The 23,661-nt window shown below is 40.2% G+C and overlaps 2 protein-coding genes and 1 long non-coding RNA gene across 3 annotated transcripts; 2 read left to right on the forward strand and 1 right to left on the reverse strand.

The window, feature by feature from the left end:
• Positions 1 to 378: 378 nt before the first annotated feature.
• Positions 379 to 2,633, forward strand: LOC125561260. The gene is made up of 2 exons (XR_007307290.1): positions 379 to 846; positions 2,167 to 2,633. It is a non-coding gene; the product is annotated as an uncharacterized LOC125561260 (long non-coding RNA).
• On the reverse strand, positions 2,545 to 19,266 carry LOC5522133 (TBC1 domain family member 9). Its single transcript, XM_032367586.2, has 26 exons — positions 19,111 to 19,266; positions 18,867 to 18,978; positions 18,407 to 18,458; positions 18,229 to 18,306; positions 18,023 to 18,127; positions 17,704 to 17,787; positions 16,962 to 17,095; positions 16,604 to 16,669; positions 16,326 to 16,402; positions 15,562 to 15,615; positions 14,905 to 14,982; positions 14,483 to 14,615; positions 13,790 to 13,900; positions 12,632 to 12,717; positions 11,611 to 11,781; positions 11,333 to 11,441; positions 10,764 to 10,858; positions 10,210 to 10,304; positions 9,564 to 9,710; positions 9,059 to 9,170; positions 7,929 to 7,989; positions 7,645 to 7,830; positions 7,072 to 7,290; positions 5,714 to 5,878; positions 4,491 to 4,856; positions 2,545 to 4,222 (listed from the first exon to the last, which is right to left on the reverse strand). The coding sequence occupies exons 1-26, from the start codon at positions 19,152 to 19,154 to the stop codon at positions 3,320 to 3,322; spliced, it is 3,843 nt and encodes a 1,280-aa protein (XP_032223477.2). The 5' UTR covers positions 19,155 to 19,266; the 3' UTR covers positions 2,545 to 3,319.
• A 971-nt stretch (positions 19,267 to 20,237) lies between these two features.
• On the forward strand, positions 20,238 to 23,248 carry LOC5522128 (2-Hydroxyacid oxidase 1). The gene is made up of 5 exons (XM_048725184.1): positions 20,238 to 20,419; positions 21,343 to 21,851; positions 22,244 to 22,402; positions 22,528 to 22,597; positions 22,678 to 23,248. The coding sequence occupies exons 1-5, from the start codon at positions 20,293 to 20,295 to the stop codon at positions 22,725 to 22,727; spliced, it is 915 nt and encodes a 304-aa protein (XP_048581141.1). The 5' UTR covers positions 20,238 to 20,292; the 3' UTR covers positions 22,728 to 23,248.
• Positions 23,249 to 23,661: the final 413 nt, after the last annotated feature.

Here is a 23,661-nt window from a genome sequence, read left to right on the forward strand (position 1 = left end):
ATGGTCTATTGAATCATAGTCCAATCGGCCTCGAGGTCTAATTGTTAATTATGCAATTACTCTATCAGTCCCTCTTAAAGTACATAACAGCATTAAAACCGTGCCAATTTAAGAATAGATAAGAATACCCAATATTGCGTCAAGTCAAACACATGGAGAAGATGGGCGTAAGGGCATGCGGTTTCGTCTTAAAAATAGTGCGTTTTTTTCGGTTTTGGTGAGTTTTTGGTACGCTTTTGTGATTTCTTAAAACAAACGCAGTTAACGGGTTTTAGCAAAACTCTGATGCGGTTTTGCGGCTTTCGTATCTCCCTGACGTCCCCCTCAATGAACTTGAAACTGAAACCACAGAACATTAACGAAAAAAGGTCGAGTTGGATGAAACACGAGTAAAAAGACAGTAAGCTCTGGGCGCCAAACGTTTGCAACTAGCCTGTCATCATGGCAATTGAGACTGTAGGACGAGCTCAAATTTCTATAAGTCACTTTCCATATCATTTCAGTTATTGCTGAAATGGACAAATGGTTACACCGCCCTAAGCTTCACCCAATCATATAATGCAAGCCAAGCCAGAGCTTGCACTTTCAAACCCATCCAGTTTCCAGTAACCAATTGGTGAAATCGTCTTTTTCACATCTGCAGAGAAAGTTTTTAATGGTCCTATAACTATGGTAGTCGAGATTATATAGTAGGTATAGGCAGGATTTGTGCCAACTATGTTTGCTAGCCGCCATATTGATAAACAAGCCTAGGCATCAACGTGTAAAATTTTCAGACAAGAGAAATAGAAATATAAAGAGAAAAAATTTCGCTGAATCGGGAGGCAGGAGACATTTCGCACAAAGGTAAGAGATATTTTATTCGCTGAATACAATATTCAACACAAATTGGGAATGCATTTTCTTTATTTTATTAAGAAATCGCTGACAAAGTATCCTAATTCTCGTGGTCTCGCTAAAGAACTTTTCGACTTATACCACTTGCCTTTTTCTTATAATGTTCGAAAACTCGTCCCCGCGTCTCTGGGCAGCAGACATTTGGAGACTTTTTTTTCATGGTGTAGTTGATTGTAATTGCTACTTTTTATCTCAAAGAGTCTGCAGTGGTCTAGCTGTTGCGGTGTCCCTAATTTCGTGTATTTTCACGTGGTTTTAAAGTCCGGTTATGTGTAACACCAGGGTAAAACTATAAAAAAATGGTCCTTATTTAAAACGCAGTGGCTATATATGAGCGACAGTCGGGAATGGTCCTCAATGGACCAATATTTTCAATATATTTCAATAAACCCAGTAAATTGTCGACCTAGTGAGCTAAAAGTATTTGTTGAGAAGGGGCAAGCAAACCTGAATTGAGCTTTGTTGTCGGTATTGAATGTCTTCTACGTAGACCATACCATTTTCTTGCATTTCAGATTTTGTTTCATAGTTGTCTCGACCACTTAAAATTCGGTACGAAGCAGAATGGCATTTACTACGTACATGATACACACCAGAACACAGGTAGCCCAGTCTACTGCGACTTTACATCAGAAGTTGGGAGAGTCTGGACACTAGTTTTGTTCTTTAAGCTGGCAATCATGGTCATTTTGCCCCCACTTCATAACATTACACAACAAAACACGGTTCAGGAGAACTCCTGTTTATTTTGGATATGTAGCCAGCGCCCAGCGAGCAGTAATCACAAATGTAATCTGAAAATTTTAAAAATTAAAAACACCTATTTTACAATACTTAGCCGGACACGTAAACCAGAGATAAAAACTTTGGGAAAAAACTCTGGACCGTGTTCCCCAAACCAATGCTCAGCATTATGTGCTCTCGGGGCTTAAGAGCCGAAGAAAAAGTTTTTCGAAAAAAAAATTACAGTCAATATCGCTCGAATAGAGGAGCAGACTAGAGTGACACTAGCACGCTATGTCTCCCCTTATATACTCCCATACTGCACTCTGGTCACCAACCCACGTTTTATTGACGTGCCGTCAAAACATTTTTGCCTCCATTACACTCCATTGGCAGAAATGTATTATTTCTCAGGCCCATTCCCAGGAATTTTCTTCGGGGAGCGAAATTCGAAAAAATGGGGAAAAAAATTCGGGGGGGGGGGGGGGGGTGATGAGTGAGTTTTCTGATATGAATCTCACTAGCACATTTTTTATGCCTTTGCAGTATCTCCACGGGACGTCTATTATCGGAATTCCCTTGCACACAAACGCGTCCTTGGCAGATTCCCCGAATTGGGAAGCATACAGACTTTCCAAACCTAGAACTTCCGTTGAGAACTTCTTCACACTGGAGAGTCACTTGTAACTTTGCATCGACGAAAATCGATTATATTGATTACCTTCGAGTTAGAGTAGAAGATATGAACTCATTGCTTTTTGAAAACTCACGAATAGTTTGGCGTTGCCTTAGATAAGAAAAAGTGAGGATCAGCATAGAGTGTTGTGTACAGAGTCTGTCTTCACAGGCCATCAAACAGCAAAACAAAATATTCTTTTTTTTTTAAATTTGGACACATCCCTACCTCATCTTTAATTTACACCATTTTGCAAAGTATAATTAGTTTACTATTGTAAGGTACGTTCTAAGGTAAGGTAACATTCACAGCTCAAATAAATGTTAACCCTTATATTTACCCCATGGTTCATACATTAGGATTTCTTTTAGCCACAAGCAAAAATTTGATCATTTATTTTGAAATAGTATATCGATGAAAGAAACCCGCGATCAACAACGTAAATTCTTGAGCAAGGAATTAAGTCATATGCAGACATGGTGGAAATGGTTGCGATAATGGTAATGGTTGTTTTACTGTGGGTGTAACATCTATCGTTTTCAGTGAACGAGGTAAACTTGTTTTAGTGAGGAACACACATGCGAATGGATTAAATGTACAATATTTCTAAAATCATGGAATGCAAATCTTTTGGCCGGACTCATGCGTATTCATGGTACTGTATGAGATAGTGCCAGACCTCTACCCAGCGGCCACTTTTTATGTTCATGTGAGGGTTGCCGTCTCAAGAAAGTGACAATATATTATCAGATGTAAGTTGCACCCTCGGCGTGGAGTAAAATATTCGGGGTCCAAGCGTTACTTGCAGGCGGTAAGGGTCCCTACCGAAGAAGAGCGGTGTGACTTTCTCGCCTCTGAAGAACAATAGATCCTCGAGAATAGTGAAGTACAAGAAGGTACAGTAAACCAGGGAGTCGAGGGCAGCATACCGAGGCGCAAACTGAATGACTGTGGAAAGATGACTAGAGCAAAGCACACATCTGTCAATAACAGTGAACATTACTAGCTCTAGCTTCTTGTGAATTATTCGTTGGTTGTATTAGCGGCACTAAAACTACTAATACCCTCCGTTTTCAACCTTTTTAACCGTTCTATCACGTCCACCTGTTCTTCGAAGTAGTGTACTAAGTAAGGCTCGGTGAGCATCGAAGCCAGAAACTGTTCAAAAGAGATAGACCACAGGCTGTCAATCAAACCAGTAGAGCCCGGTCTGTCCGGGTAATCCCCCTCGTCCTCGAAAGCCAAGCCACCGGAAGTGACATCACTAATTGCGGAGACCTCGCCAAGGCCCGGGATAGAGACAGAGCGCTCTTGGTCGGATAGTCGGAGATCTCTCGAGTCCAGTTCGTTGTAGACCCTGTTTAGGGTCTCTGCCACGCCGTTCTGCTCGAAGTCGAGGTGCTCTGGGCTACTAAAGCCATCCTCACTCTGAACCATGACGTAATCTTCTCCGCTGGTCGACCGTACAGGGCTGCTAAGAGAAGACTCGCTACTTCGAACAGCGTCGGCAAGAATGTCTCGTAATAACGACGACGAACTCGACAAACTCGTGACACCATCGGGTAAGTTTGGACTGGCCGAGAGGTCGGGCAAACCCTTTGGAAAAGATGAGGATAATTGTCCGGATGAATTCGTGGCTACTTCGGTTAGACTCGGAGCTGCCGAAGACCCCAGTGCTTGTGATGACGCGCCTGATTCGGATGGCGTCGGTGCACACTCGACAAGTCGCTCGGAGAGAGAAGAGTCCAGGCTTTGGGCTGTTTCTTCTGCTGATTTGTTATCCGTCATTAGATTCCGGTCGTGAGCGAAGTCTCCAAGTTTGAGCAGGATGTTGCCGACTGTAGCTATTGCCTGGTACATTTGTTGTTCGTTGGGCAGTTCACGAAACAGGGAGTACATTGTTTTCCACAGGTGAATAAACTGCTCCTGAATCAGAACACATACAAAAGGTTAGTCATGGAGCTTCGAACTTTCTTTTAAAAAGAAAGTAGACATGTAAAGAAAAAAGCACTAATAATAAAAGACGTATAGCTGGAAAATATCTAAACCAGAGTGGTTTGCAGAAATAAGATGGCGAAATTTTATAAAAATATGTAGATGGTCAAAGGGGGATACCTCAGGGCGAGGGGAAAGTTAGGGTTTGGTTGTGTTTTACAAGCTGTTGATAGGGGGTATAGTACTCGAGCATACTTACCTGGGTCATTCGTGGCAACTCAACAGCATCTCTGTTGCCCTCGTCTGAGCGCAGCATTCGGTCAATAGACTCGCGGCTTTTTAAACTAGAGCTAACAGTCGCCTCGTCTGGGACAAGAACGTCTTTTTGTGTCTTTGGGATTCCTGTTGGCTCAGACGCCCCGACACCAGCCCCCTGCTCATCCTCAGTGACTTCACTACATGTGTCGATTCCATCGCTGTCCTCCAAGTCATCAGTGATCGCGGGCGCAATGTGCATTCTATACATAAATCGTAGACGGTGCTGCACGTCGCCCTTGCAAATGGTTCCAAGTCCCCAAACGAGCCCTTTGAAGGTGATCAGGTCACTGTCGTCGCCAGCAATCACCTGACGGGATAGATGAGCGAGAACTGCTTGTATCATCATCTCGACCGAATATACTTATTTCAAATATGGTCAAATAATGGTAATGCTCTCAGAGTTCGACACCTCGCTTATATATAAGTAGATTTTCTTTTTAAGACCTATGGCCTATTTAAATTTTTCACATTGTTAAATCGTGGGTTCTCGTGATACTAGTCTTTTTTTATCCAGTTAGCCCACTCCCATGTAAACAAACCCCCTAACCGTAATTTGAGTGTGGAAAACTCGACCTGTATGTGTAAAAGGACCCTAATCGAAGTTAGAAATCAACCATGTGAAGCATTGCACATTTAAGGCAGAGCTTATCTAAAACACCCTTGCTTCTTTTCGAGAATCAAACTCATTGGGAACTGGCAGTACATTCTAGCTGGGCACTAGCTATAGTGTGCAGTACAGACAAGACAGTCACAGCTCATATTGAGGACAGGTGTAACTGGTAGGTACGTCTACTTTAAAATAGTCTTTTTTTTTATACAGCTCGTTAACTTGAGCCCTCAAAGGAGGGAAGAAACAGTTCGGCACGTTGGGAATTAACGACACGTAGGTAATTTGGAGTCAGTTGAATTAGCATTACAATTATCTTTGTATACCTTGTAAGAGTACTATTGCATGTACAAAATTAGCAGTTTTTTTAGTGCGATGAGTCCCAGTCAAGACACTATATCCTACACCGGCCACAGCCAGCATTGAAGTGAAGCAACGAATTCAACGAATTCTCGAGTTAGTATTTTAAGTTAGTGATAAAGAGTACTACAACCTTGCCAACCCTTACGAACACTCTTTCACGAAGACCAAAGGCACCCTCTCTATATATCTCTTACCTTGAACGCGCGTCTGGCTAGCGTGTCTGCGATCTCGCACTTGCCCCAGTTTGTTAGCGTAACGAAGAGTGGTTCAAAGCCATACAGGTCGATATACTGCTGTTGCCATGATGTCGAATCTTTTACTTCGCTAAAGCCACGGTTACGAGCCTGGATGTGACCCGTCTGTGCGAGAATACGTCAAAAGTTTAAGGAATGAATGGTAAAAATGACCAAGAATACGTCAAAAGTTTAAGGGATGAATGGTAAAAACGACAAAGAATACGTCAAAAGTTTAAGGAATGAATGGTAGAAACGACCAAGAATACGTCAAAAGTTTAAGGAATGAATGGTAGAAACGACCAAGAATACGTCAAAAGTTTAAGGAATGAATGGTAAAAACGATCAAAAACACGTCAAAAGTTTAAGGAATGAATGGTAAAAACGACCAAGAATACGTCAAAAGTTTAAGGGATGAATAGGGATGAATGGTAAAAACGACCAAAAATACGTCAAAAGTTTAAGGAATGAAAGGTAGAAACGACCAAGAATGCGTCAAAAGTTTAAGGGATGAATGGTAAAAACGACCAAGAATACGTCAAAAGTTTAAGGAATGAATGGTAAAAACGACCAAGAATACGTCAAAAGTTTAAGGAATGAATGGTAAAAACGCCCAAGAATACGTCAAAAGTTTAAGGAATGAATGGTAAAAACGACCAAGAATACGTCAAAAGTTTAAGGAATGAATGGTAAAAACTGAGAGTAGCGCTTTAAATCGTTCGGGTAGCACTTTTGGATTTATGACGGATCATCCCAATTTTGATTCCCTGTGCTCGCTACGATATTCCTTGGGGAAAGGGGATGGGGGAAGGGCTATTTTGTTTTTTTCCCTGCAAAGAATGGCAACACAGGGTATACCCTACTCTAAGCTACTTCGCCTCTGACCTCAATGGGCTTTTTTTCCAAACATGGGGCTTCCTGTGGAATCAGGGTGTGAAGACGATGTTTGGCAGAGAGTTCATTTTCCGCCGTCTTAAAGCCGCATTGTCACCAGTTTACTGCCGACGGAAACCTCAACCGTTAAAAGACAAAATAATTTTTTAGAATCCGATATATTTAACAGGCCATATCCGCTCTAAATTATCAATCACATCCTCAAAGAAACTCCCAATAGGCACATATTTTTCGCGTTTTCCGATAAAAATCATCGGAGATTGTTACGTTATCGACCGGAAGTAAACTGGTGACAAAGCGGCTTTAAATGATTGCTTGTTTTACTATAATGCTTCAAACTAAATTTCTTAAGCCTTCAAATGGTTATGAAAGAGGCAAAGAAACCTCAGAAACCAAGAAACCTAGCCTATTGTCATTGACATTACCTTGAATACAGCGTACAGTTGCTCCAGCTCTTTCTGGTCAAAATCCGAGCTCTCTGCCCCGATGGACCTGACAGCATTCCGACGCATGCTATCTTCCAGTCCCTGGACAACCTTCAGCCGCTGGGTGTTACGCATTGACTCGATGTTCTCTGCGGTGATGAAGCCAAACTTCTGATACGATTCTAGTATGAGATTTGACACGTCCACTGATGTCGAAAACTAGCAATCAGATAAAAGATATGAAAAGTTACTCACAACTACTCGCAAGGTTTACAGAGCTCTTGTCAGCCACACGTTTCTCATTGTCTTATCAAAAATTGGAAGACAAATTTACGGCGTTATTTACCAATTTTGATCGAAAACATCACAATAGCTTTATCACTTTTCCTAGGATGATAAAACAGCGGCTGACCGAGAAACATGAGTAAAGATGTTTTCGATGTAATATTTGGGTATAGCTGCCTTTTTTCCACTTTATTTTTCATTACAAGGATGGATAAAACGCACAGAGATGAATAAAACGGCATCTAAAAGTATTCTTTGATCGGATATAGGCAATACTCTGTATCTCACCCCTGGAGAAGGAATTCCAAGGCTGCGATTATTAACAGACATTGTAGTCGCAGGTATAGAAGAATCTCTGTTTGTCACGTGATCCAGGTACGCCCCTAATATGGTCATGGCCTCTCCATCATCTTCTATTGATAAAAGCTTGGTTCTGTTGGCGTCGAGACAAGCCAAAGCGATTTGGAAGAGAACCTGAACAAAGAACCGATTGTCAGTTAAATAAGTCACGGTGATTTTGAAGAGAACCTGGGGAAAGGGATGCCATACTTATAATACGGCGGGTAGATTACCTTTGCTCCATCGTAGAAGAAGCAGTCGATTATGTTCACAGCGCACACAAAAGGCATCACACTGTCAAAAGCATACAGATACATGAGTGGAATCATTAAGTGGTGGGTAGGTGGCTTACCATGACTTACCCCCCCCCCCCCCCTCCCCCTGGCCAAGGCTCCGTAAATCACTTATTTCCCGTGTTGTATATAATCGTGAGAGGAAACTAATTATGATACTACCAATGAACCATTTTTATCACGCTTTGTTAATTGGTTACAATGGGAATTCAGGTGAAATATATATGGACTGTATACTTAGGAAAAGGAAAAGGCACAAAATTGCCTTTAAGGTCTTGGTAAAGGTAAATTTGACACCAGTGTTTGTTTTTGTGGTTTTTGCAAAACCTGTAAACTTTATTTTTGCCAAAAAAAGTCCATAAAACGCACTCTAAGACGGCATAAATGGGCCTTTGCTGTTTCCCGTGACCTGCTGACCGTGAATTTACGCCGAATCTTTAACTTTTCTAGCGTATTATTTTGAGGCGAGAACCCGAGCTTGTCGGGCGTACCCTCGCGACGGGTTTTAAGACATCGTTTTCAAATTTTCGGGATCTGACAGATAATTATGCCATAAAGTGTGTGAGGAATTTTCGATTTTCGACTGAAGATAATTTTTATAGCACTTTTCGTGTTAAAATTTCGCCAAGAAATGACAGTTCCAATTTTGATTCGTGATACTTTGTTGACAATGTCGAATAACGAAAAGACCTCACACACTTTGGTAGATCATCTATCTGTCATTGAGATGCAATTACGTGCAAGTGCATGCGCAATAACGCGAAGGTGCATTACTCTCTAGAGTAAACTCCGTCATTTTGAGTTTGAGGCCTCAAAACTTAAACACAGAATTAGATATTGCAAAAATAAAACTTGCAGGAGATAATTCAATCTTTTATATTTTATTTGATATATAGTTTGTAGTGAAAATTGCGGCGCGACCATATTTTTTTTCCGCGGACACGTCGTTTAACCTTTACCGAGACCTTAAAAAATCGTAATATTTTCTTATCCCGATCAAGGGGTCGTCGGGTAATTCAAGAAAAATCGGAAGAATTCTGAAGAAATAGTGTATTACTAAGGGGGCATACCTGAGAAACAACGTAAGGAACCAAGAGAGTGAGATCATGTTGAGGATCCCGAGGTCCTTTAGGTGGTCGTACAGCTCCGGTAGATGGTCACGTGTCAAGTCTTCAAACACTCCTGAAAGGTGGACAGTAATAACGTCAGTATAGCTGTTGTGAGTCAAAAAGCCTCTTTCTATATATCAATTACTTGCTAACAAAGAGTGAGGTCTTTCTATATATCAATTACTTGCTAAGAAAGAGTGAGGTCATCAAGTCATGCCGGGATAAAGATCAAACTACAGATTTGGCGTATCGACCGAGGCATTGCCTAAATCTATATATTATTTATTCATTTTATTACCTTTTTATAAAAAAGGAATTTGTAGAAAAATTTAAATAAAAAAACTTTATCCTGGACAGAAGAACTAAGAAGATGCAAAGTCTTTAGAAGATTTCATCCTTAGAATCACTCTCAAAACTCGAAAGCCATGTAATAAGACAAGAACAATACACAAGTTAACAACAGTACCTTGATCGACCAGGGCACCGACAACTTTCGTGTTGTAGTAGTCAGGGAGAAGCCTCTCACAGACCGCTACCAGCAGCCAGAACGCCTGCTCCTCTGTGCAGTAGAGTAGAAGCACGGAGGCTACGATATTCATTGCTTGGCAGTAACCTGAGGCGTTACACAAAGTCAAAGCAAAGACTTTTAAGGCCTCAAGTCTATACTAACTACATTCATTATTTGGAAGTTCTCGGACTAATCTCGTAATTAGTCTTGCACACTTTTTTAGGTTGAGTAAATTTTTTAAAATCGTTAAAATGGTAAGTAGAACAACGTGATGATAATACTCAGTGATTGAGCTAGAAAGAAATCATGACAAAATCATTTCGGCTACATCTAGGATTATATGTAGGACAAATACGTAGGTCAACATATGTCTGAGGGTGTCTGTGATGGATAAAATGATTTTAATAAAACAAAAGGAATGCCGATGCGACTGAAGCGCGATGTATGATTCCATGCATGGCAAAAAGTATTGTTATAAGAACAAGCAACGAAGATGAAATCTTCTTTTACAGTGGTCCTTTAACAATACTAGATAACAAGAATGCATATGGTTATCCGACCGTTATAGAGATACTGTACGCGGTCCACCATATGTCCATATTACCTATACTGGGGTTCCTCCAAGCATAGGCGGTCAGCACTCTTCGCAGGGCTCCTATTCCGACGTCGGACTGAAAGGCTGGGTGTTCAGGGAGGGATCTGGGACAGAAACAAGTATAACAAAAACTTTACAACTTACATTAGTATGAAGGGTTTATGACGTCCATTCACCCAATTTTGGCTTTTGGGGAAATTTATACAGTAGGGTAGTAAAATTGCTTGATTCTAGTAACAGTGTTGATACAACACATTGTGACAGTAAGAATGTTTGGCGTTTAAGCGTAGGACAAGTTACTAGCCCATTATTTGGAAACTTGCTGGTACACTCTCTGTATAATCCACCCTAATAAAGGGAAAAACAGTTAAAAAATAGCAAAGCATTTGAAATGTGACTCGGACAGTACATCATAAAGTTGAGGTAAGTGCCAGAGAATTCTGAGAATTGTAATTTTATGTTCTTTGCAGTAGCCACTCTTTATTCCTGTGTTTGTATTAGGGCCACTTTGTAAAAAGAAACTTGAAATGACTGTTTGCTTTATTTTCGAATGATTTGCTTACCTGTGCAGATCCCTTTCAATCTCGTCGAAAGCAAGAGATGACTTGCCTTCGCACTGCTCTACTAGAGATACATAGTACCCAGGGTGCGTCTCGATCTGTGACAAAGTACAGTAGTTAGTACAGAATGAACACAGCAAATCTTATTATCAAAGCTTGTTACTAAGAAAGCTGTATCTACTTCAAAGGACGCCGAAAGCACGACTTTTTGGCTTGGACATCTTTTCCGTGCCGTGCATTACATCTGAGTGGTATAACTAGAAAGTACAGCCACGCTATAGAAAAACTAGATGGTCTGTGTAGGCGTGGAGTAGACGAGCTATAAATTAACACAAGGTTGAAAAGGTACATATGTTGAACGCCTCTGTTAAAAGAGTAGTTGCGCTCACGTTTCAAGCGTTAGCCCTTCGTCGGAGCAAAATAGAAAGCACCACAAGAAAGCACCACATCTGAAGACTGGCAATGAGGGAATTTAGGAGTATGCAAATTTCAAGAACGTTTAACCTTATCTACAAAAATAGCATTATTGCTTGGGAGTTGTTGTTTATACCGCATTTCTGGTATAAGCTCACCTCGTTAATAGCACCGGAGAATATAAGCCATATCTCAGCACGGAGGTTATCAGGGATGCCCTTTAGGATTAACTCGTGCGTCTTCACAGTGCGGTACATACAGACGCCTCTGTGGACGCAATAGGCGCAAAAGGTTAACGAACATGTCTATGGCCATAATGGACCCTTTTCGCCTTCCGTTTTCCAAAGTTTATTGGAGTTGTATTTGCCGCATTCAGCCAGATGAAACATCTACAACGTTCTAGGATTTATTAGCTGTCTATTTATAGTTTCTTTACCTCCCGTATTCAGCCAGATGCAACCTCCACAAATGTTCCTTGACCGTTTCCTTGGCCGTGATCTGGTCTGTGGGTGTACTACTGAATACTTGGGTGAGAGGAGGCTGGAATTCTGTCTTCTTCTTGGGCTTTTGCTCACGACCTGCAAGCTCCCATTCTCCGCCGATATCTCTATGTAATACAAAGCCCCTAGGTTATCAACAAAGTATACACCAGGAGAATTAGAATTTCAAAATCAGGCTACGCCGATAGAGTACAGTGGTTCTTCTATACGCAAAGCGATCATGAAACGTTATATGGGCTTGTACTGTTTACGTGTATATGAGATTTTTTTTAACTAGGTGAACTATCACATAGGCTGTGAATGTACCCGAGAAACCACACAATATGAAGCCTACAGGTACCTTACCCTCCTGCACAGAACTTTCTGTGTCGCTCGTTTACTTTGCTCCACCTCAGCAAAGTAAAAAAGAGACACAGAAAGCTCTGCGCAGGAGGGTAACGGGTAGCGTAAATGATCTAATAAACCAGCCAGCGTTTATTAAATTTCGATGGTCTGAGGGGGGCGGGGGGGGGGGGGGGGGGGGGGGGGGGAGAGGGGGCGTTCAATAGTGGGGTTATAGTCTCAGACATGATCACGTTAAATTTAAGCATGCATGGCAAGCATTTCTTGACATTAAGCAAGTCTCACCCAGTAGACAAACTCAGATTATTTAAATGTGATTCATATTAACGTTAAATAGCGTTAAATAGAGTGGGGTGTTCATTACAAGCTTGTAAGCTTAGGGGGGCTTTCATTAGATAGCAGACGTTCTTAAGATAGGGGGCGCTTTATTACATCGATCATTTACGGTACATTCACTTTTTGGGGGATGGAACAGGATTTAAAAATAAAGGAAAACCTTTTTAGCATTCAGTTTTCGTACGCCATTCATATGCATTTTTTCGCATGACACTCTTTATGTTTCTCCATAATTTTCACTTCACTTTACCTCATAATATGTTAACTCAACTTACTCACTTTGGTTCTGGCGTCTTGGCAAGGAAGTCTGATATCAGATGAGTAAGGTAGTCTCTGTCCCTCAGCGATGCAAACAGGAAATTTGCCTTCAGAAAACAAACATAAGAAATAAGAGCAACGAGAGAGATTGTTAATACATACCTTAGTTGCATCTGTAGTTTGTAGTTCCTCTAAAGTACGTGCAAGTAGCCGTGATTTGCAAAGCATTGGGTATTATTGCTGACGTGTATCTCTATAATATCTGTTAAGAGTAGTACCTTTGACCTAGTAGTGATGTGCAAAGCATTGGGTATTATTGCTGACGTGTATCTCCATGATATCTGTTAAGAGTACCTTTGACCTAGTAGTGATGGGCAAAGCATTGGGTATTATTGCTGACGTGTATCTCTATAATATCTGTTAAGAGTACCTTTGACCCAGTAACGATGTGCAAAGCATTGGGTATTATTGCTGACGTGTATCTCTATAATATATGTTTACAGTACCTTTGATCCAGTAGTGATGTGCAAAACATTGGGTATTATTGCTGACGTGTATCTCTATAATATATGTTAAGAGTACCTTTGACCTAGTAGTGATGTGCAAAGCATTGGGTATTATTGCTGACGTGTATCTCTATAATATCTGTTAAGAGTACCTTTGACCTAGTAGTGATGTGCAAAGCATTGGCTATTATTGCTGACGTGTATCTCTATAATATCTGTTAAGAGTAGTACCTTTGATCCAGTAGTGATGTACAAAGCATTGGGTATTATTGCTGACGTGTATCTCTATTATATATGTTAAGAGTACCTTTGACCTAGTAGTGATGTGCAAAGCATTGGGTATTATTGCTGATGTGTATCTCTATAATATCTGTTAAGAGTACCTTTGACCTAGTAGTGATGTGCAAAGCATTGGGTATTATTGCTGACATGTATCTCTATAATATCTGTAAAGAGTACCTTTGACCTAGTAGTGATGTGCAAAGCATTGGGTATTATTGCTGACGTGTATCTCTATAATATCTGTTAAGAGTACCTTTGATCTAGTAGTGATGTACAAAGCATTGGGTATTATTGCTGACATGTATCTCTATAATATCTGTTAAGAGTACCTTTGACCTAGTAGTGATGTGCAAAGCATTGGGTATTATTGCTGACGTGTATCTAAGAGTACCTTTGATCTAGTAGTGATGTGCAAAGCATTGGGTATTAATGCTGACGTGTCCACCTTCTCCACCAAGGTAATCTCTCTCATTGGAACCACCACCGACAAAAGCTGACGAATCTGGTTAAGAAATATGGGCACCTATGAATACTTGGAATGATGTACTTTTGGCATTATTACGTTAGTATCAGACTGTATTAGTATATTGCCAGGAACTGGGGCTTGGTTATATGGAAGCATTGACTTTCAAATTTTCATGTGGATGGCTAACCATCCATAGACTAAATAGGCCATTCATACCCCCAAACAATACAGCGTCAAACAAGGCATCCACTTCCATCAGCAAATCCAGACGAGTCACTGATATCAGCGGCATAGCTAGTATTTTGAACAGGAGGGGCCCAAAGGGTCCTTTCAAGACATTTTCTCCTGTATTTTAGATAATGTCTCATACATTTACTGTATTTTTGGCTGCTAGAAGGGGGGGCCAGGCCCCCTGGGCCACCCCCCTGGTTACGCCCCTGGTTACGCCCCTGGATATACTTGTAATCAAATTTTGTTGTAATGAAGGGCTTCCAGTAGTGGATTGTTATTTCTTTTTTAACTGTTCAAATTATGAGCATCGCATTCAAATGCAAATAATAATCTTAGGAGGTCGGATTAACAAAATCCAATAAAAGGCTTAGGATTTGTAAATCTTACCTTGCTGTTAAAACATAGAAAGTTTGGGGAGCAATAAAGTGTTCCCCAAACATGAGCTTTGTTATGAGGGCTCCACAGCGTGCACTCGCAGTGACCATCTAGTTTTTCTTCAACTGGTAGCCGGAAAAGATTCCTTTAAAGCACAAAGGCAAGAAGAACAATATTAAATTCCACCAAGCAACAGTGCAGCTTTTTGTATAGGCTTTGTACACCATCAACAAGAAATAACTATATCACAAGCAAATCATGAGCAAATGTGTTATTAAAAGAAATCCTGGCTTGGAAAATCTGTAGCATTCTTGAATCACCATTTTACAATTTCTATAGCCTTATACTCCCACACAAACAGGCTATGCCCCACACAAACAGGCTATGCCCCACACAAACAGGCTATGCCCCACACAAACAGGAGCAAACCCTACCTGTAGTATTCACTCTGAGCTCGAGCATCAAGGTCTCTCTTCAGAGTCGGTACTTTTTTCATTGTTTTACCCTGATTTCTATAAGATAGAAAACAAAATTACAAATATCTGAAATAATAAAAAGATATTTATAAAAAGTATCTTATTAAAAGAAATATATATATTCAATATAATAGTGATATATATATATTCAATATAATTAATTATAACATTAAATAATTATTACTTTGAAATAACATTTAAAATAATTAAAGCATTGTTAATACCTTACTTATTGATAAATTTAGGGGAAAAACTTGAAAAAAATATTTTCACTTGAAATGATATTTAATCACATAAAGAAAACAAATCTGAAGTCAGTCCAATGATCTCTGAAGCAAATTTAAGAGAAATGCATGTATTAAGCACCAAACAAACCACAATAACTGAGGATACATAGATTGTTATATAATTTTGAACAACATGCTACAGTAGGGGGGACATTGAGTCTGTAAGCCAGCCACCCATCGTCATCTTCTTGGGTCTTTTAGTTCTATGTGTATAATGTGATGCAAGTCCCTAAATAAATATGACCATAAGAAACAAAACACACTGGCAACAGTAAGTGTCAGGTGCATTTATAGTTTACAACAGAGAGCATTGGATAAAGAAACATACTTAGTTAAAATAGGAAGAGACTTGTCTTGCTCAAACCCCTCTTGGGAAAGTAATCTGCAAGATTAAAGACATGCATCAAGAAGTATCTAATTCTTCCAGCCTACAGTATGTACATCACAATAAATTATGCAATTGGGTTACAGGAACATACATGTATGTACTGTGTATCTAAACATGAAGTTTATCCAGAAAGACCTGACCCCTTGAGGCAATAGTTAATACCACCCCCTAAGGTGGCCCCTAAAAGTTTTAACAACAGAACAATAAATACAAATTTAAACACATTGAACTGTGTTCGCTCATTCAACATAATATTACTTGTATTTCCGTGATGATGGTATTACAAATAAGGCATGGCATCTCAGAGAATTTTGTGATTATTCCCCAGCAACCTCAGGATGACTAGTAAATGTCTACAACTATTCATCCCTCAGTTGCGGGGACATTTAATCACTAAATTCCCCTCGTGCCATGCTATGACTTATAACAAATTGAACTTGGATAACTCAAACACGCTGCCAAACTTGACCTGGTCTCAGGTCATTCCTACTCAGATGACTTTAACTTTTTTTTTTTCTTTTTCCATGCGGGTTTGACTTGATTCCACAGTGCATGTACTATATATGTCCAGAGAGGTTAAATATTATGCTGTTTAACCTATTTTCCAAAGCTGCTATGTGTACAAGATCCTAAATATGAGTCATTTTTGGGTGAGGAAAGTGGTGCATCAAATATATCAGTCAAATAGTGGGTGCAGTACTTACTGTCTCATGGCAAGATTTGCCAGCTGCTCCATAAGACCAAACGTTTCAGTTGGGTGCAGCAGTAGTGAGAAACAAAACTGAAACATAAAGTGGAAAACCATAATGCAAAAGGTTTTCTAAAAAACGGCCAACCTCTTTGGGATTTACTTGCCACTGTCTTTAAATGTAGGGTTGCATATTAAAGTAATTCCCTATGCTTCATGAGCTACATACACATTCCATGCCAAGTTTTGTTGTTACCACCATTTCAGCTTATCCTATTTGTTCACTGTACATACCTCGCCATCACGTGTTGCGACCTTGATGCCATCAGGTAGCAGTACACTATTGGTTCTCTCTAATGACTGTAAAAATACAAAAGGAACAGAGGTGAGGGAGTCCATGTCCAACCTACAGACTTTTTTTTGATAGCCACAATTCTCAACAATCATTCTTAATCATACAGTCATTTTTTACTGTAGTATCTGTGAATACATTAGGTGGTTTTCTGTCGCCAGAAGACCAAAATGCTTGATTTGGCTTTATTCCAAACAATGGTGAGTATACAACACAAATGCAATAGGAGCCTAATGTGGCCAAGACACTGAATGCATACAGCATCAATAAAACAAGAAGGTACAGTAAAGTCATACATACTGTTACATCAGTCCATCTTATAACAAGGCGGGCCTCTTTCCCCATCAGGAAGGAGTAGAAACACAGATGATTGACAGAGAGGTAAAGCCAGCCTTGACGAGGCACTCTACCTTTCCAATAACTACAGGAATAGTCTAGAAAAAATAACAGACAAACCATATAATGTCGCAAATAAAGCAGTCCTCAGGGTAGGATTATTTGAATTTTATGTAATTTTGTATGTAATATTATTGAATTGAATATGTTGAGCATACTTCTCGTATAAGCTCCTAGAGTTTGGGAGATTGCTTCCAAAGTCACTAATAGCAATAGATGAAGTCCTTACAGTATTACACTTAATTTTTGCGACCTTAAAAATTCCACGATTTTGAGATGGGGATATTTTGTTACACTTTTTTCCAAGATTTTGCTATTTTCATAAAAACAGGTCATTTTATTTTTGCAATTTTAGGGCAATAAAATCAAGCAAAACAAGTGAAATTAGAATGTGATTCAATCGTCAAAAGTGAAACAAACTGCAACAAAAACATGCATGGGTTAATTTTAGTTACATAAAAATCTAATTACAGTTCAATTGCAGATTGAAGGACTAAATAGACAAGGTGTTTCCACAAAGCTTATTTAACAGATAATTTATTTAACAGTTAATATTTTTTAAGATTTTTTCAAAATCGTGAAATTTGCAAAATCAAGTGAAGCAAAAAGTAAGTGTAACATACTGTACTTATTGATAACAACTTACAGTTGACAAGTTTGTCTTGTTCTGGCATATTGAAAAGCCTGTGAAACCTGTTGCTGGCTGACTTGAATTTTGATGTCTCCGTATCTATGATTATTAAAATTAAAATAAAATTCAAGGGTAAATAGTTGAAGAACTAACTTAAAACTTTGGCCACTGAGCTCAGGGATCTTATTTGAAAATTTTGGCTCTACTGTATAATTACAACTGATTACAGATTTTATAATAGAAAAATCTCAGGAAATCTTACATTGACCATGTGTAGCCTATCCTACTTCCAAAAGCTACATAACAGAGAATATGAAACATGAATCTAGCTAACCTTGCTCAATTGTTGAGGTGTCTTCATCAGGTTCACAGTTTGCAACAAGACTTTCTATTTTAGCTTTCACAAAGTCTTTGATGTCATCATCACTGTCAATATTTGCTAAAGAAAAAGAAAAGAAGCAAAATTAAAAACATCAAATTGATCAAAATCAATTGGAACTACTTTTGCATAGAGGAAAATGCATCAGTTTTACAACTTACAGAGAGTTTCGAGGAGGTATTTGGTAAGCCATTCCCAATCTGACTCTATTTCTTTAAAGGAAGATGCACTAGATATCACTGAAATAAATTGAAACAGTTTATATGTAAAAAGGAATCATAATCTTATGGCTTACAATTATCAAAATGTATATATTTTTTATCAATCAAATCTGCTTACCATAACTAACATCAGAATTTGCCAACTGGAGTAATATGCGAAATGGTGCTGGCTGAAATTCGAAACACAGTAGTTTATATTCTAATACCAACTGAGTTAGAAATTTACTCGAGTCACTTAAAAACATGGCACGTCTGACATGACAGCAAACACAAAATAAGATTCCTTTCAGCATTATAATAGATAAAATAATAGTCACTCTTAAAAAGAAAAAAAATAAGACTACAGTATCATTTTATTCAAAATAAGTAAACAAAATATTTTCATATGTATATTCTAAAACGTAACTAATAAGGAAGGAAGTCAACCAGCAAAGGTTGAGAAATTAGCTAAATATTATTACCAAAAAACTAATTATGTTGTAAGAATTTATAATAACTGGGATTCGAAAGATCACACAGTCAAAGTAATGTTACAAAATCTCAAATTTGCGAATTGGACCAAAATAAACAAGTTTTACCTTTGAATCCAGAACATTATCTAATGTTCCGATTAAAAGAGAAGTTAGCCCGCCGCCTCCGTGACCCTTCCGTCTTTGCATCACAAAGTACGGATTCGCTCTTTCTGTGGCCCTGAACAAAAATCAAAGAGAAGCAAGAAGTAACAAAAGTCGAATAGACGAAAGCTGAGACGAACTTAGCGCCTGGACCACGTAAGCACATATCTAAGAAACAAATCAATTGTAATAAAGATACAAGTCTTACCACAGAGCATTAGCGAGTAAAACATCTTCAGGTCGGACCCACATGGTGATGTGTTATGAGCTAAATCGGCTAATTTTAAGTCATTTTCTCAAATCGACAGCCATTTCGTGTACCTTGTATTTTGATGGAGAAAACGCGCACGCGCCACGTCCTCACATCCGCTGCTCAATTGCAGGCTCACATAGAGTTTTTTTTTTTCGTTGTAAACATGGAAACTGTGCCGGTTAGCGTCACCGATTTTGAGAAACTTGCAAAAGAAAAACTACCCACCCACGCGTTTCAGTATTTTGTTGGTGGGTCAGAAGAAAAAAAGACTTTGCAGGAGAATAAGAATGCATTTGCGGCTGACAAACGCACACGATCTTATAGGAGATTGATGTATTACAAGTTTGATAAAAAAAATAGAACTGGAATTGAAGGAGTATATCTTAGAATCATTATATACTTTGTTTACCATCTTGCTACCTCGATGCTTATATGCTATATTCCTCAAATGCCATCAGAGCGTTTGTCTTATCCAGCACCCGGTATAGATGCCATCTTGCGGTTCACGAGACGTATTTCCCGCGCGCAAGGTCACGCAGAAGTAGTAATTTGATGACTTATAAACAACCAGTAGTGACGACAAACAAATAAAATCGTTGGTTATCGATTGGTTATATGCGCGTAATTACGGGTTCGTAAGGCTCATTGTGTAGTTCCAGAAAATATCCATATCCCCCCCCCATTGAGGGGATTGGAAATTCCAGGGGGGTTCGAACGCCCAGGAATTTCCAAAGGGGAGGGGGCGTAAAATGCCCTTTTTCCTTAACAGCACTGTATTTATGTTTTTCCAGGGGGTTGGAAATTCCAGAGGGGTGGGGGGTCTTACCTCCGACTCCTTAATAGGGGGGTATGGATATTTTCTGGAACTACACATTAGAAAAAAAGACACTTGGTTATTTACAATGTAGAACTTTTTTTTACACAGCTTCTCTGTGACCACCACTGCCTGCAATGAAATAAAATAGTTTACAGGGGGGAGAAGTGGGGATTGGAGGAAGCGGATTATAGGTTTGGGAATCTTAACTCCCATATATTTCTTTCTGGAGCTGCCACACTGAAATAGGATTGATAATATTCACCTAAAACAGGTTCCATTCTTCTTTTGCTTTTAGACTCAAAATACGCCCACGAGTGCTGATGGGAATCTCGTCAGTGGACATGTCCACTACATTATTGGGACACCCTGTCAGTATGCCCATCGGGATCTCCCCAACAGCGCTTCACAAGATAGCACACAAAGACGGCGAGGTTGCGACAGTCAAAGGTATTAAGCTTGTGTCAACTTTACATGATAGGGCTGTAGCAGAAAGTGAGGAACGCAAAAGGTCTGAGTCACAAAGGGGTGAGGAGTCACAGAGGGGTAACGAGTCACAAAGGGGTGAGGAGTCACAGAGGGGTAACGAGTCACAAAGGGGTGAGGAGTCACAGAGGGGTAACGAGTCACAGAGGGGTAACGAGTCACAAAGGGGCGAGGAGTCACAGAGGGGTAACGAGTCACAAAGGGGTGAGGAGTTACAGAGGGGTAACGAGTCACAAAGGGGTGAGAAGTCACAGAGGGGTAACGAGTCACAAAGGGGTGAGGAGTCACAGAGGGGTAACGAGTCACAAAGGGGTGAGGAGTCACAGAGGGGTAACGAGTCACAAAGGGGTGAGGAGTCACAGAGGGGCAAGGAGTCACAGAGGGGCAAGGAGTCACAGAGGGGTGAGGAGTCACAGAGGGGTAACGAGTCACAGAGGATCAAGGCGTCACAGAGGGGTAACGAGTCACAGAGGGGCAAGGAGTCACAGAGGGGTAAGGAGTCACAGGGGGGTAAGGAGTCACAGATGGGTAAGGATTCACAGAGGGATCAGGAGTCACATAGGGTTGAGGAGTCACAGAGGGGTAAGTAGTCACAGAGGGGTAAGGAGTCACAGTGTTAAGGAGTCACATAGTGGTAAGGAGTCACAGAGGGGCGAGGATAGTCACAGAGGGATCAGGAGTCGCAGAGTATTAAGGAGTCACAGGGGGGTAAGTAGTCACAGAGGGGCAAGATGTCACAGAACGGTGAAGAGTCACATGGGGGTAAGGAGTCTATAGGGGCGAGATGTCACAGAGGGGTAAGGAATCACAGATTGTTGAGGGTCACAGAGGGGTAAGGAGCAATAATAGGGGCTGTTCTATTACTATTTGTATATTTGTCGTTGCAGCTGCCGGGTCAGCGGACACTTGTATGGTGCTTAGCATAGCAAGCACCTGCACGCTTGAAGACGTCGCTAGTGCCAGCCCACACTCGCCGAAATGGTTCTTAATTTACATGCTATATGACAAGGAGTACCTCAAGTCCCTTATCAAGCGCGCAGAGGACTGTGGGTTTCAAGCTATTGTCTTTGTTGTCGACGCACCCATAACTGGAGAGAGTTATGATGGGATGCGAAACCGTAAAAGGAACATACCGTTCCTCCCACCTGGAATCACCCCTCCTCTTTTAGATTTTAGCAAGATGAAAGGCAAAGGCAACAAGAATTCGTTCAGTGACGTGATAGAGCACAATATCAGCTGGGAGACCGTTAACTGGCTTAAAAAGCAAACCAAACTGCCATTGGTACTTAAAGGGATTATGACAGGGGAGGATGCGAAACTCGCGGTGGATCATGGGGTTGATGCGATCATTGTGTCCAATCACGGCGGACGACAGTTGGATTCTGTATCTGCCACTGTAAGTTCACACCATTCCTAGGTCAGAAAGACTAATGTTTGTATGCTTCACTTTTGTTTATAAATAGCCAATCAGTGCTAGAGTATAAGGCTGCATGGCAATTTACGAAATCATTCTAGAGAACCAGGGTAACATTCACAAACTTCCAGGCCAAGTTTAAACACTTATGTTTTTATTCTCCTATGTTTTATTAGCACAGCAACATCATCATCAACAACAACAACAACATCAACAAAAGCTCAGCAACAATATCAATGATAACAACATAGATAGCACAAATAACATAAAGCCACAGAAGTAGCAGCAGCAACGACAGATCAGCATTAACGACAACTGTAACAACAATCATATCAAAAGAAACGCGGCTTTAATAAACTTTCTCCCTCATTAAGATTGACGTGTTGCCGGAGATAGTGGACGCGGTGCAAGGCAAACTCGAGGTGTACATGGATGGAGGAGTGAGACTGGGCACAGATGTCTTCAAGGCGTTAGCCCTAGGTGCACGCGCGGTCTTTCTGGGACGAGCGGTAATCTGGGGACTAGCCTGCAAGGTAATCACCCCATAGCATCGTCACAGACCCAACATTTTTTTCACTCCTATTTTCTGCTTGAATTCATAACATCGACACTCCACACCTCAGCCCATCGATAAAATTTATTTTCCACTCTTTTTAAGGGTGAAGAAGGCGTGAGTTACATCCTGGAGTTGCTACGAGAAGAGCTAAGAAAAGCTATGTGGTTATCAGGTAAAGGTCGTTTAACAAGTGTTCAGGTTTGCTGTCTTGCTTTGTATTCAACCAATATGTCTCTTTTTTTTTTTTTACAGGATGCAGATCAGTGGGAGACATATCTAGAAATCACGTCACCAAATCATGATGGCCGAGTCAACGCCCTTAGTATATCTCGTGTTATCTGCGTGAGGAGTTAAAAACCTTTCTCTCATGGGTCGGGGCGCTTCCCGCTCCCCGCCAACAGGTGGCAAAAACAGCCGCTCAGGACATAACATTCCTGTTTCACTTGATTTTTTACCTTTCTCGTCTTCACGTATAATGAAAAATGATAGTATCAGTAACTCAAAGGTCCCGAAGGAATGAAGATTAGTCTTGAATGTTTAAAAATAAATCAATTATTGATTGTGATGTGCGAAGACGTTTAGTTGACTTGTGCTTTATCTCAAGGGCGACCACGGGTATCGAACCATAAAGACATCATGCCCTGAAGACAAGAGACTTTTAAAAAGTCCCGCCTTGGTTTGCCGCCATTTTGTCATCCTAGCATAGCACCAAGTGTGAAAAAGCATCCATTTTCATCGGCTTATTTGGGGAAGCTGTTGTGATATTTCCCATTGAATTTGGTGATTAAAGCGCATTCTTTTCCAATAAAGCATTTTTTAAGTATGTTATGGAGAATACATCAACACAAGGGTATGCTTTACGAATATCAGAGCAGTTTCTCTGACGGACTACATTACTTATTTACCTAAATATCTTATGTATGACTATTGGCGCGCGCGTTTCGAGGCAAGCGCATTAGTCTTAACTGTTACGTCGCGCGCGTAACCATGGCAAAAATAAACAGATTGAATCAGAAACCACTTACTTTTGAGCAGGAAAAGGTTTCACCAAAAACGCTCTCAAAAAAGTTCAAAAAGTAATCCATAGCCTTGAAAAAGCATCAACTACGCCATGTGGCAGGTGAGATAAGATGTTTGTCGATTAAATAAAGTGAAAAAGAATCCCTGCGAAATTTCTACTGATCTTTGAGCCAAGGCGTTTAAAATTTTCGCAGGGAAAGGTTTTATCAAAAACGC

The sequence above is a fragment of the Nematostella vectensis genome, chromosome 3, assembly GCF_932526225.1.
Source record: "Nematostella vectensis chromosome 3, jaNemVect1.1, whole genome shotgun sequence".
Taxonomy (NCBI): Eukaryota; Metazoa; Cnidaria; class Anthozoa; order Actiniaria; family Edwardsiidae; genus Nematostella; species Nematostella vectensis.

Bases quoted from the DNA above. Each gene is read 5' to 3' on its own strand.
- LOC5522133 (XM_032367586.2), bottom strand. From the start codon at position 19,154: ATGTGGGTCCGACCTGAAGATGTTTTACTCGCTAATGCTCTGTG. The intron at 17,788-18,022 runs GTTAGCTAGATT...TAATAATCATAG, and splicing joins CACCTCAACAATTGAGCAAG to ATACGGAGACATCAAAATTC. The intron at 4,857-5,713 runs GTAAGAGATATA...CTATCCCGTCAG, and splicing joins TAGCCAGACGCGCGTTCAAG to GTGATTGCTGGCGACGACAG.
- LOC5522128 (XM_048725184.1), top strand. From the start codon at position 20,293: ATGGGAATCTCGTCAGTGGACATGTCCACTACATTATTGGGACACCCT. The intron at 21,852-22,243 runs GTAAGTTCACAC...TCCCTCATTAAG, and splicing joins TGGATTCTGTATCTGCCACT to ATTGACGTGTTGCCGGAGAT. The intron at 22,403-22,527 runs GTAATCACCCCA...ACTCTTTTTAAG, and splicing joins TCTGGGGACTAGCCTGCAAG to GGTGAAGAAGGCGTGAGTTA.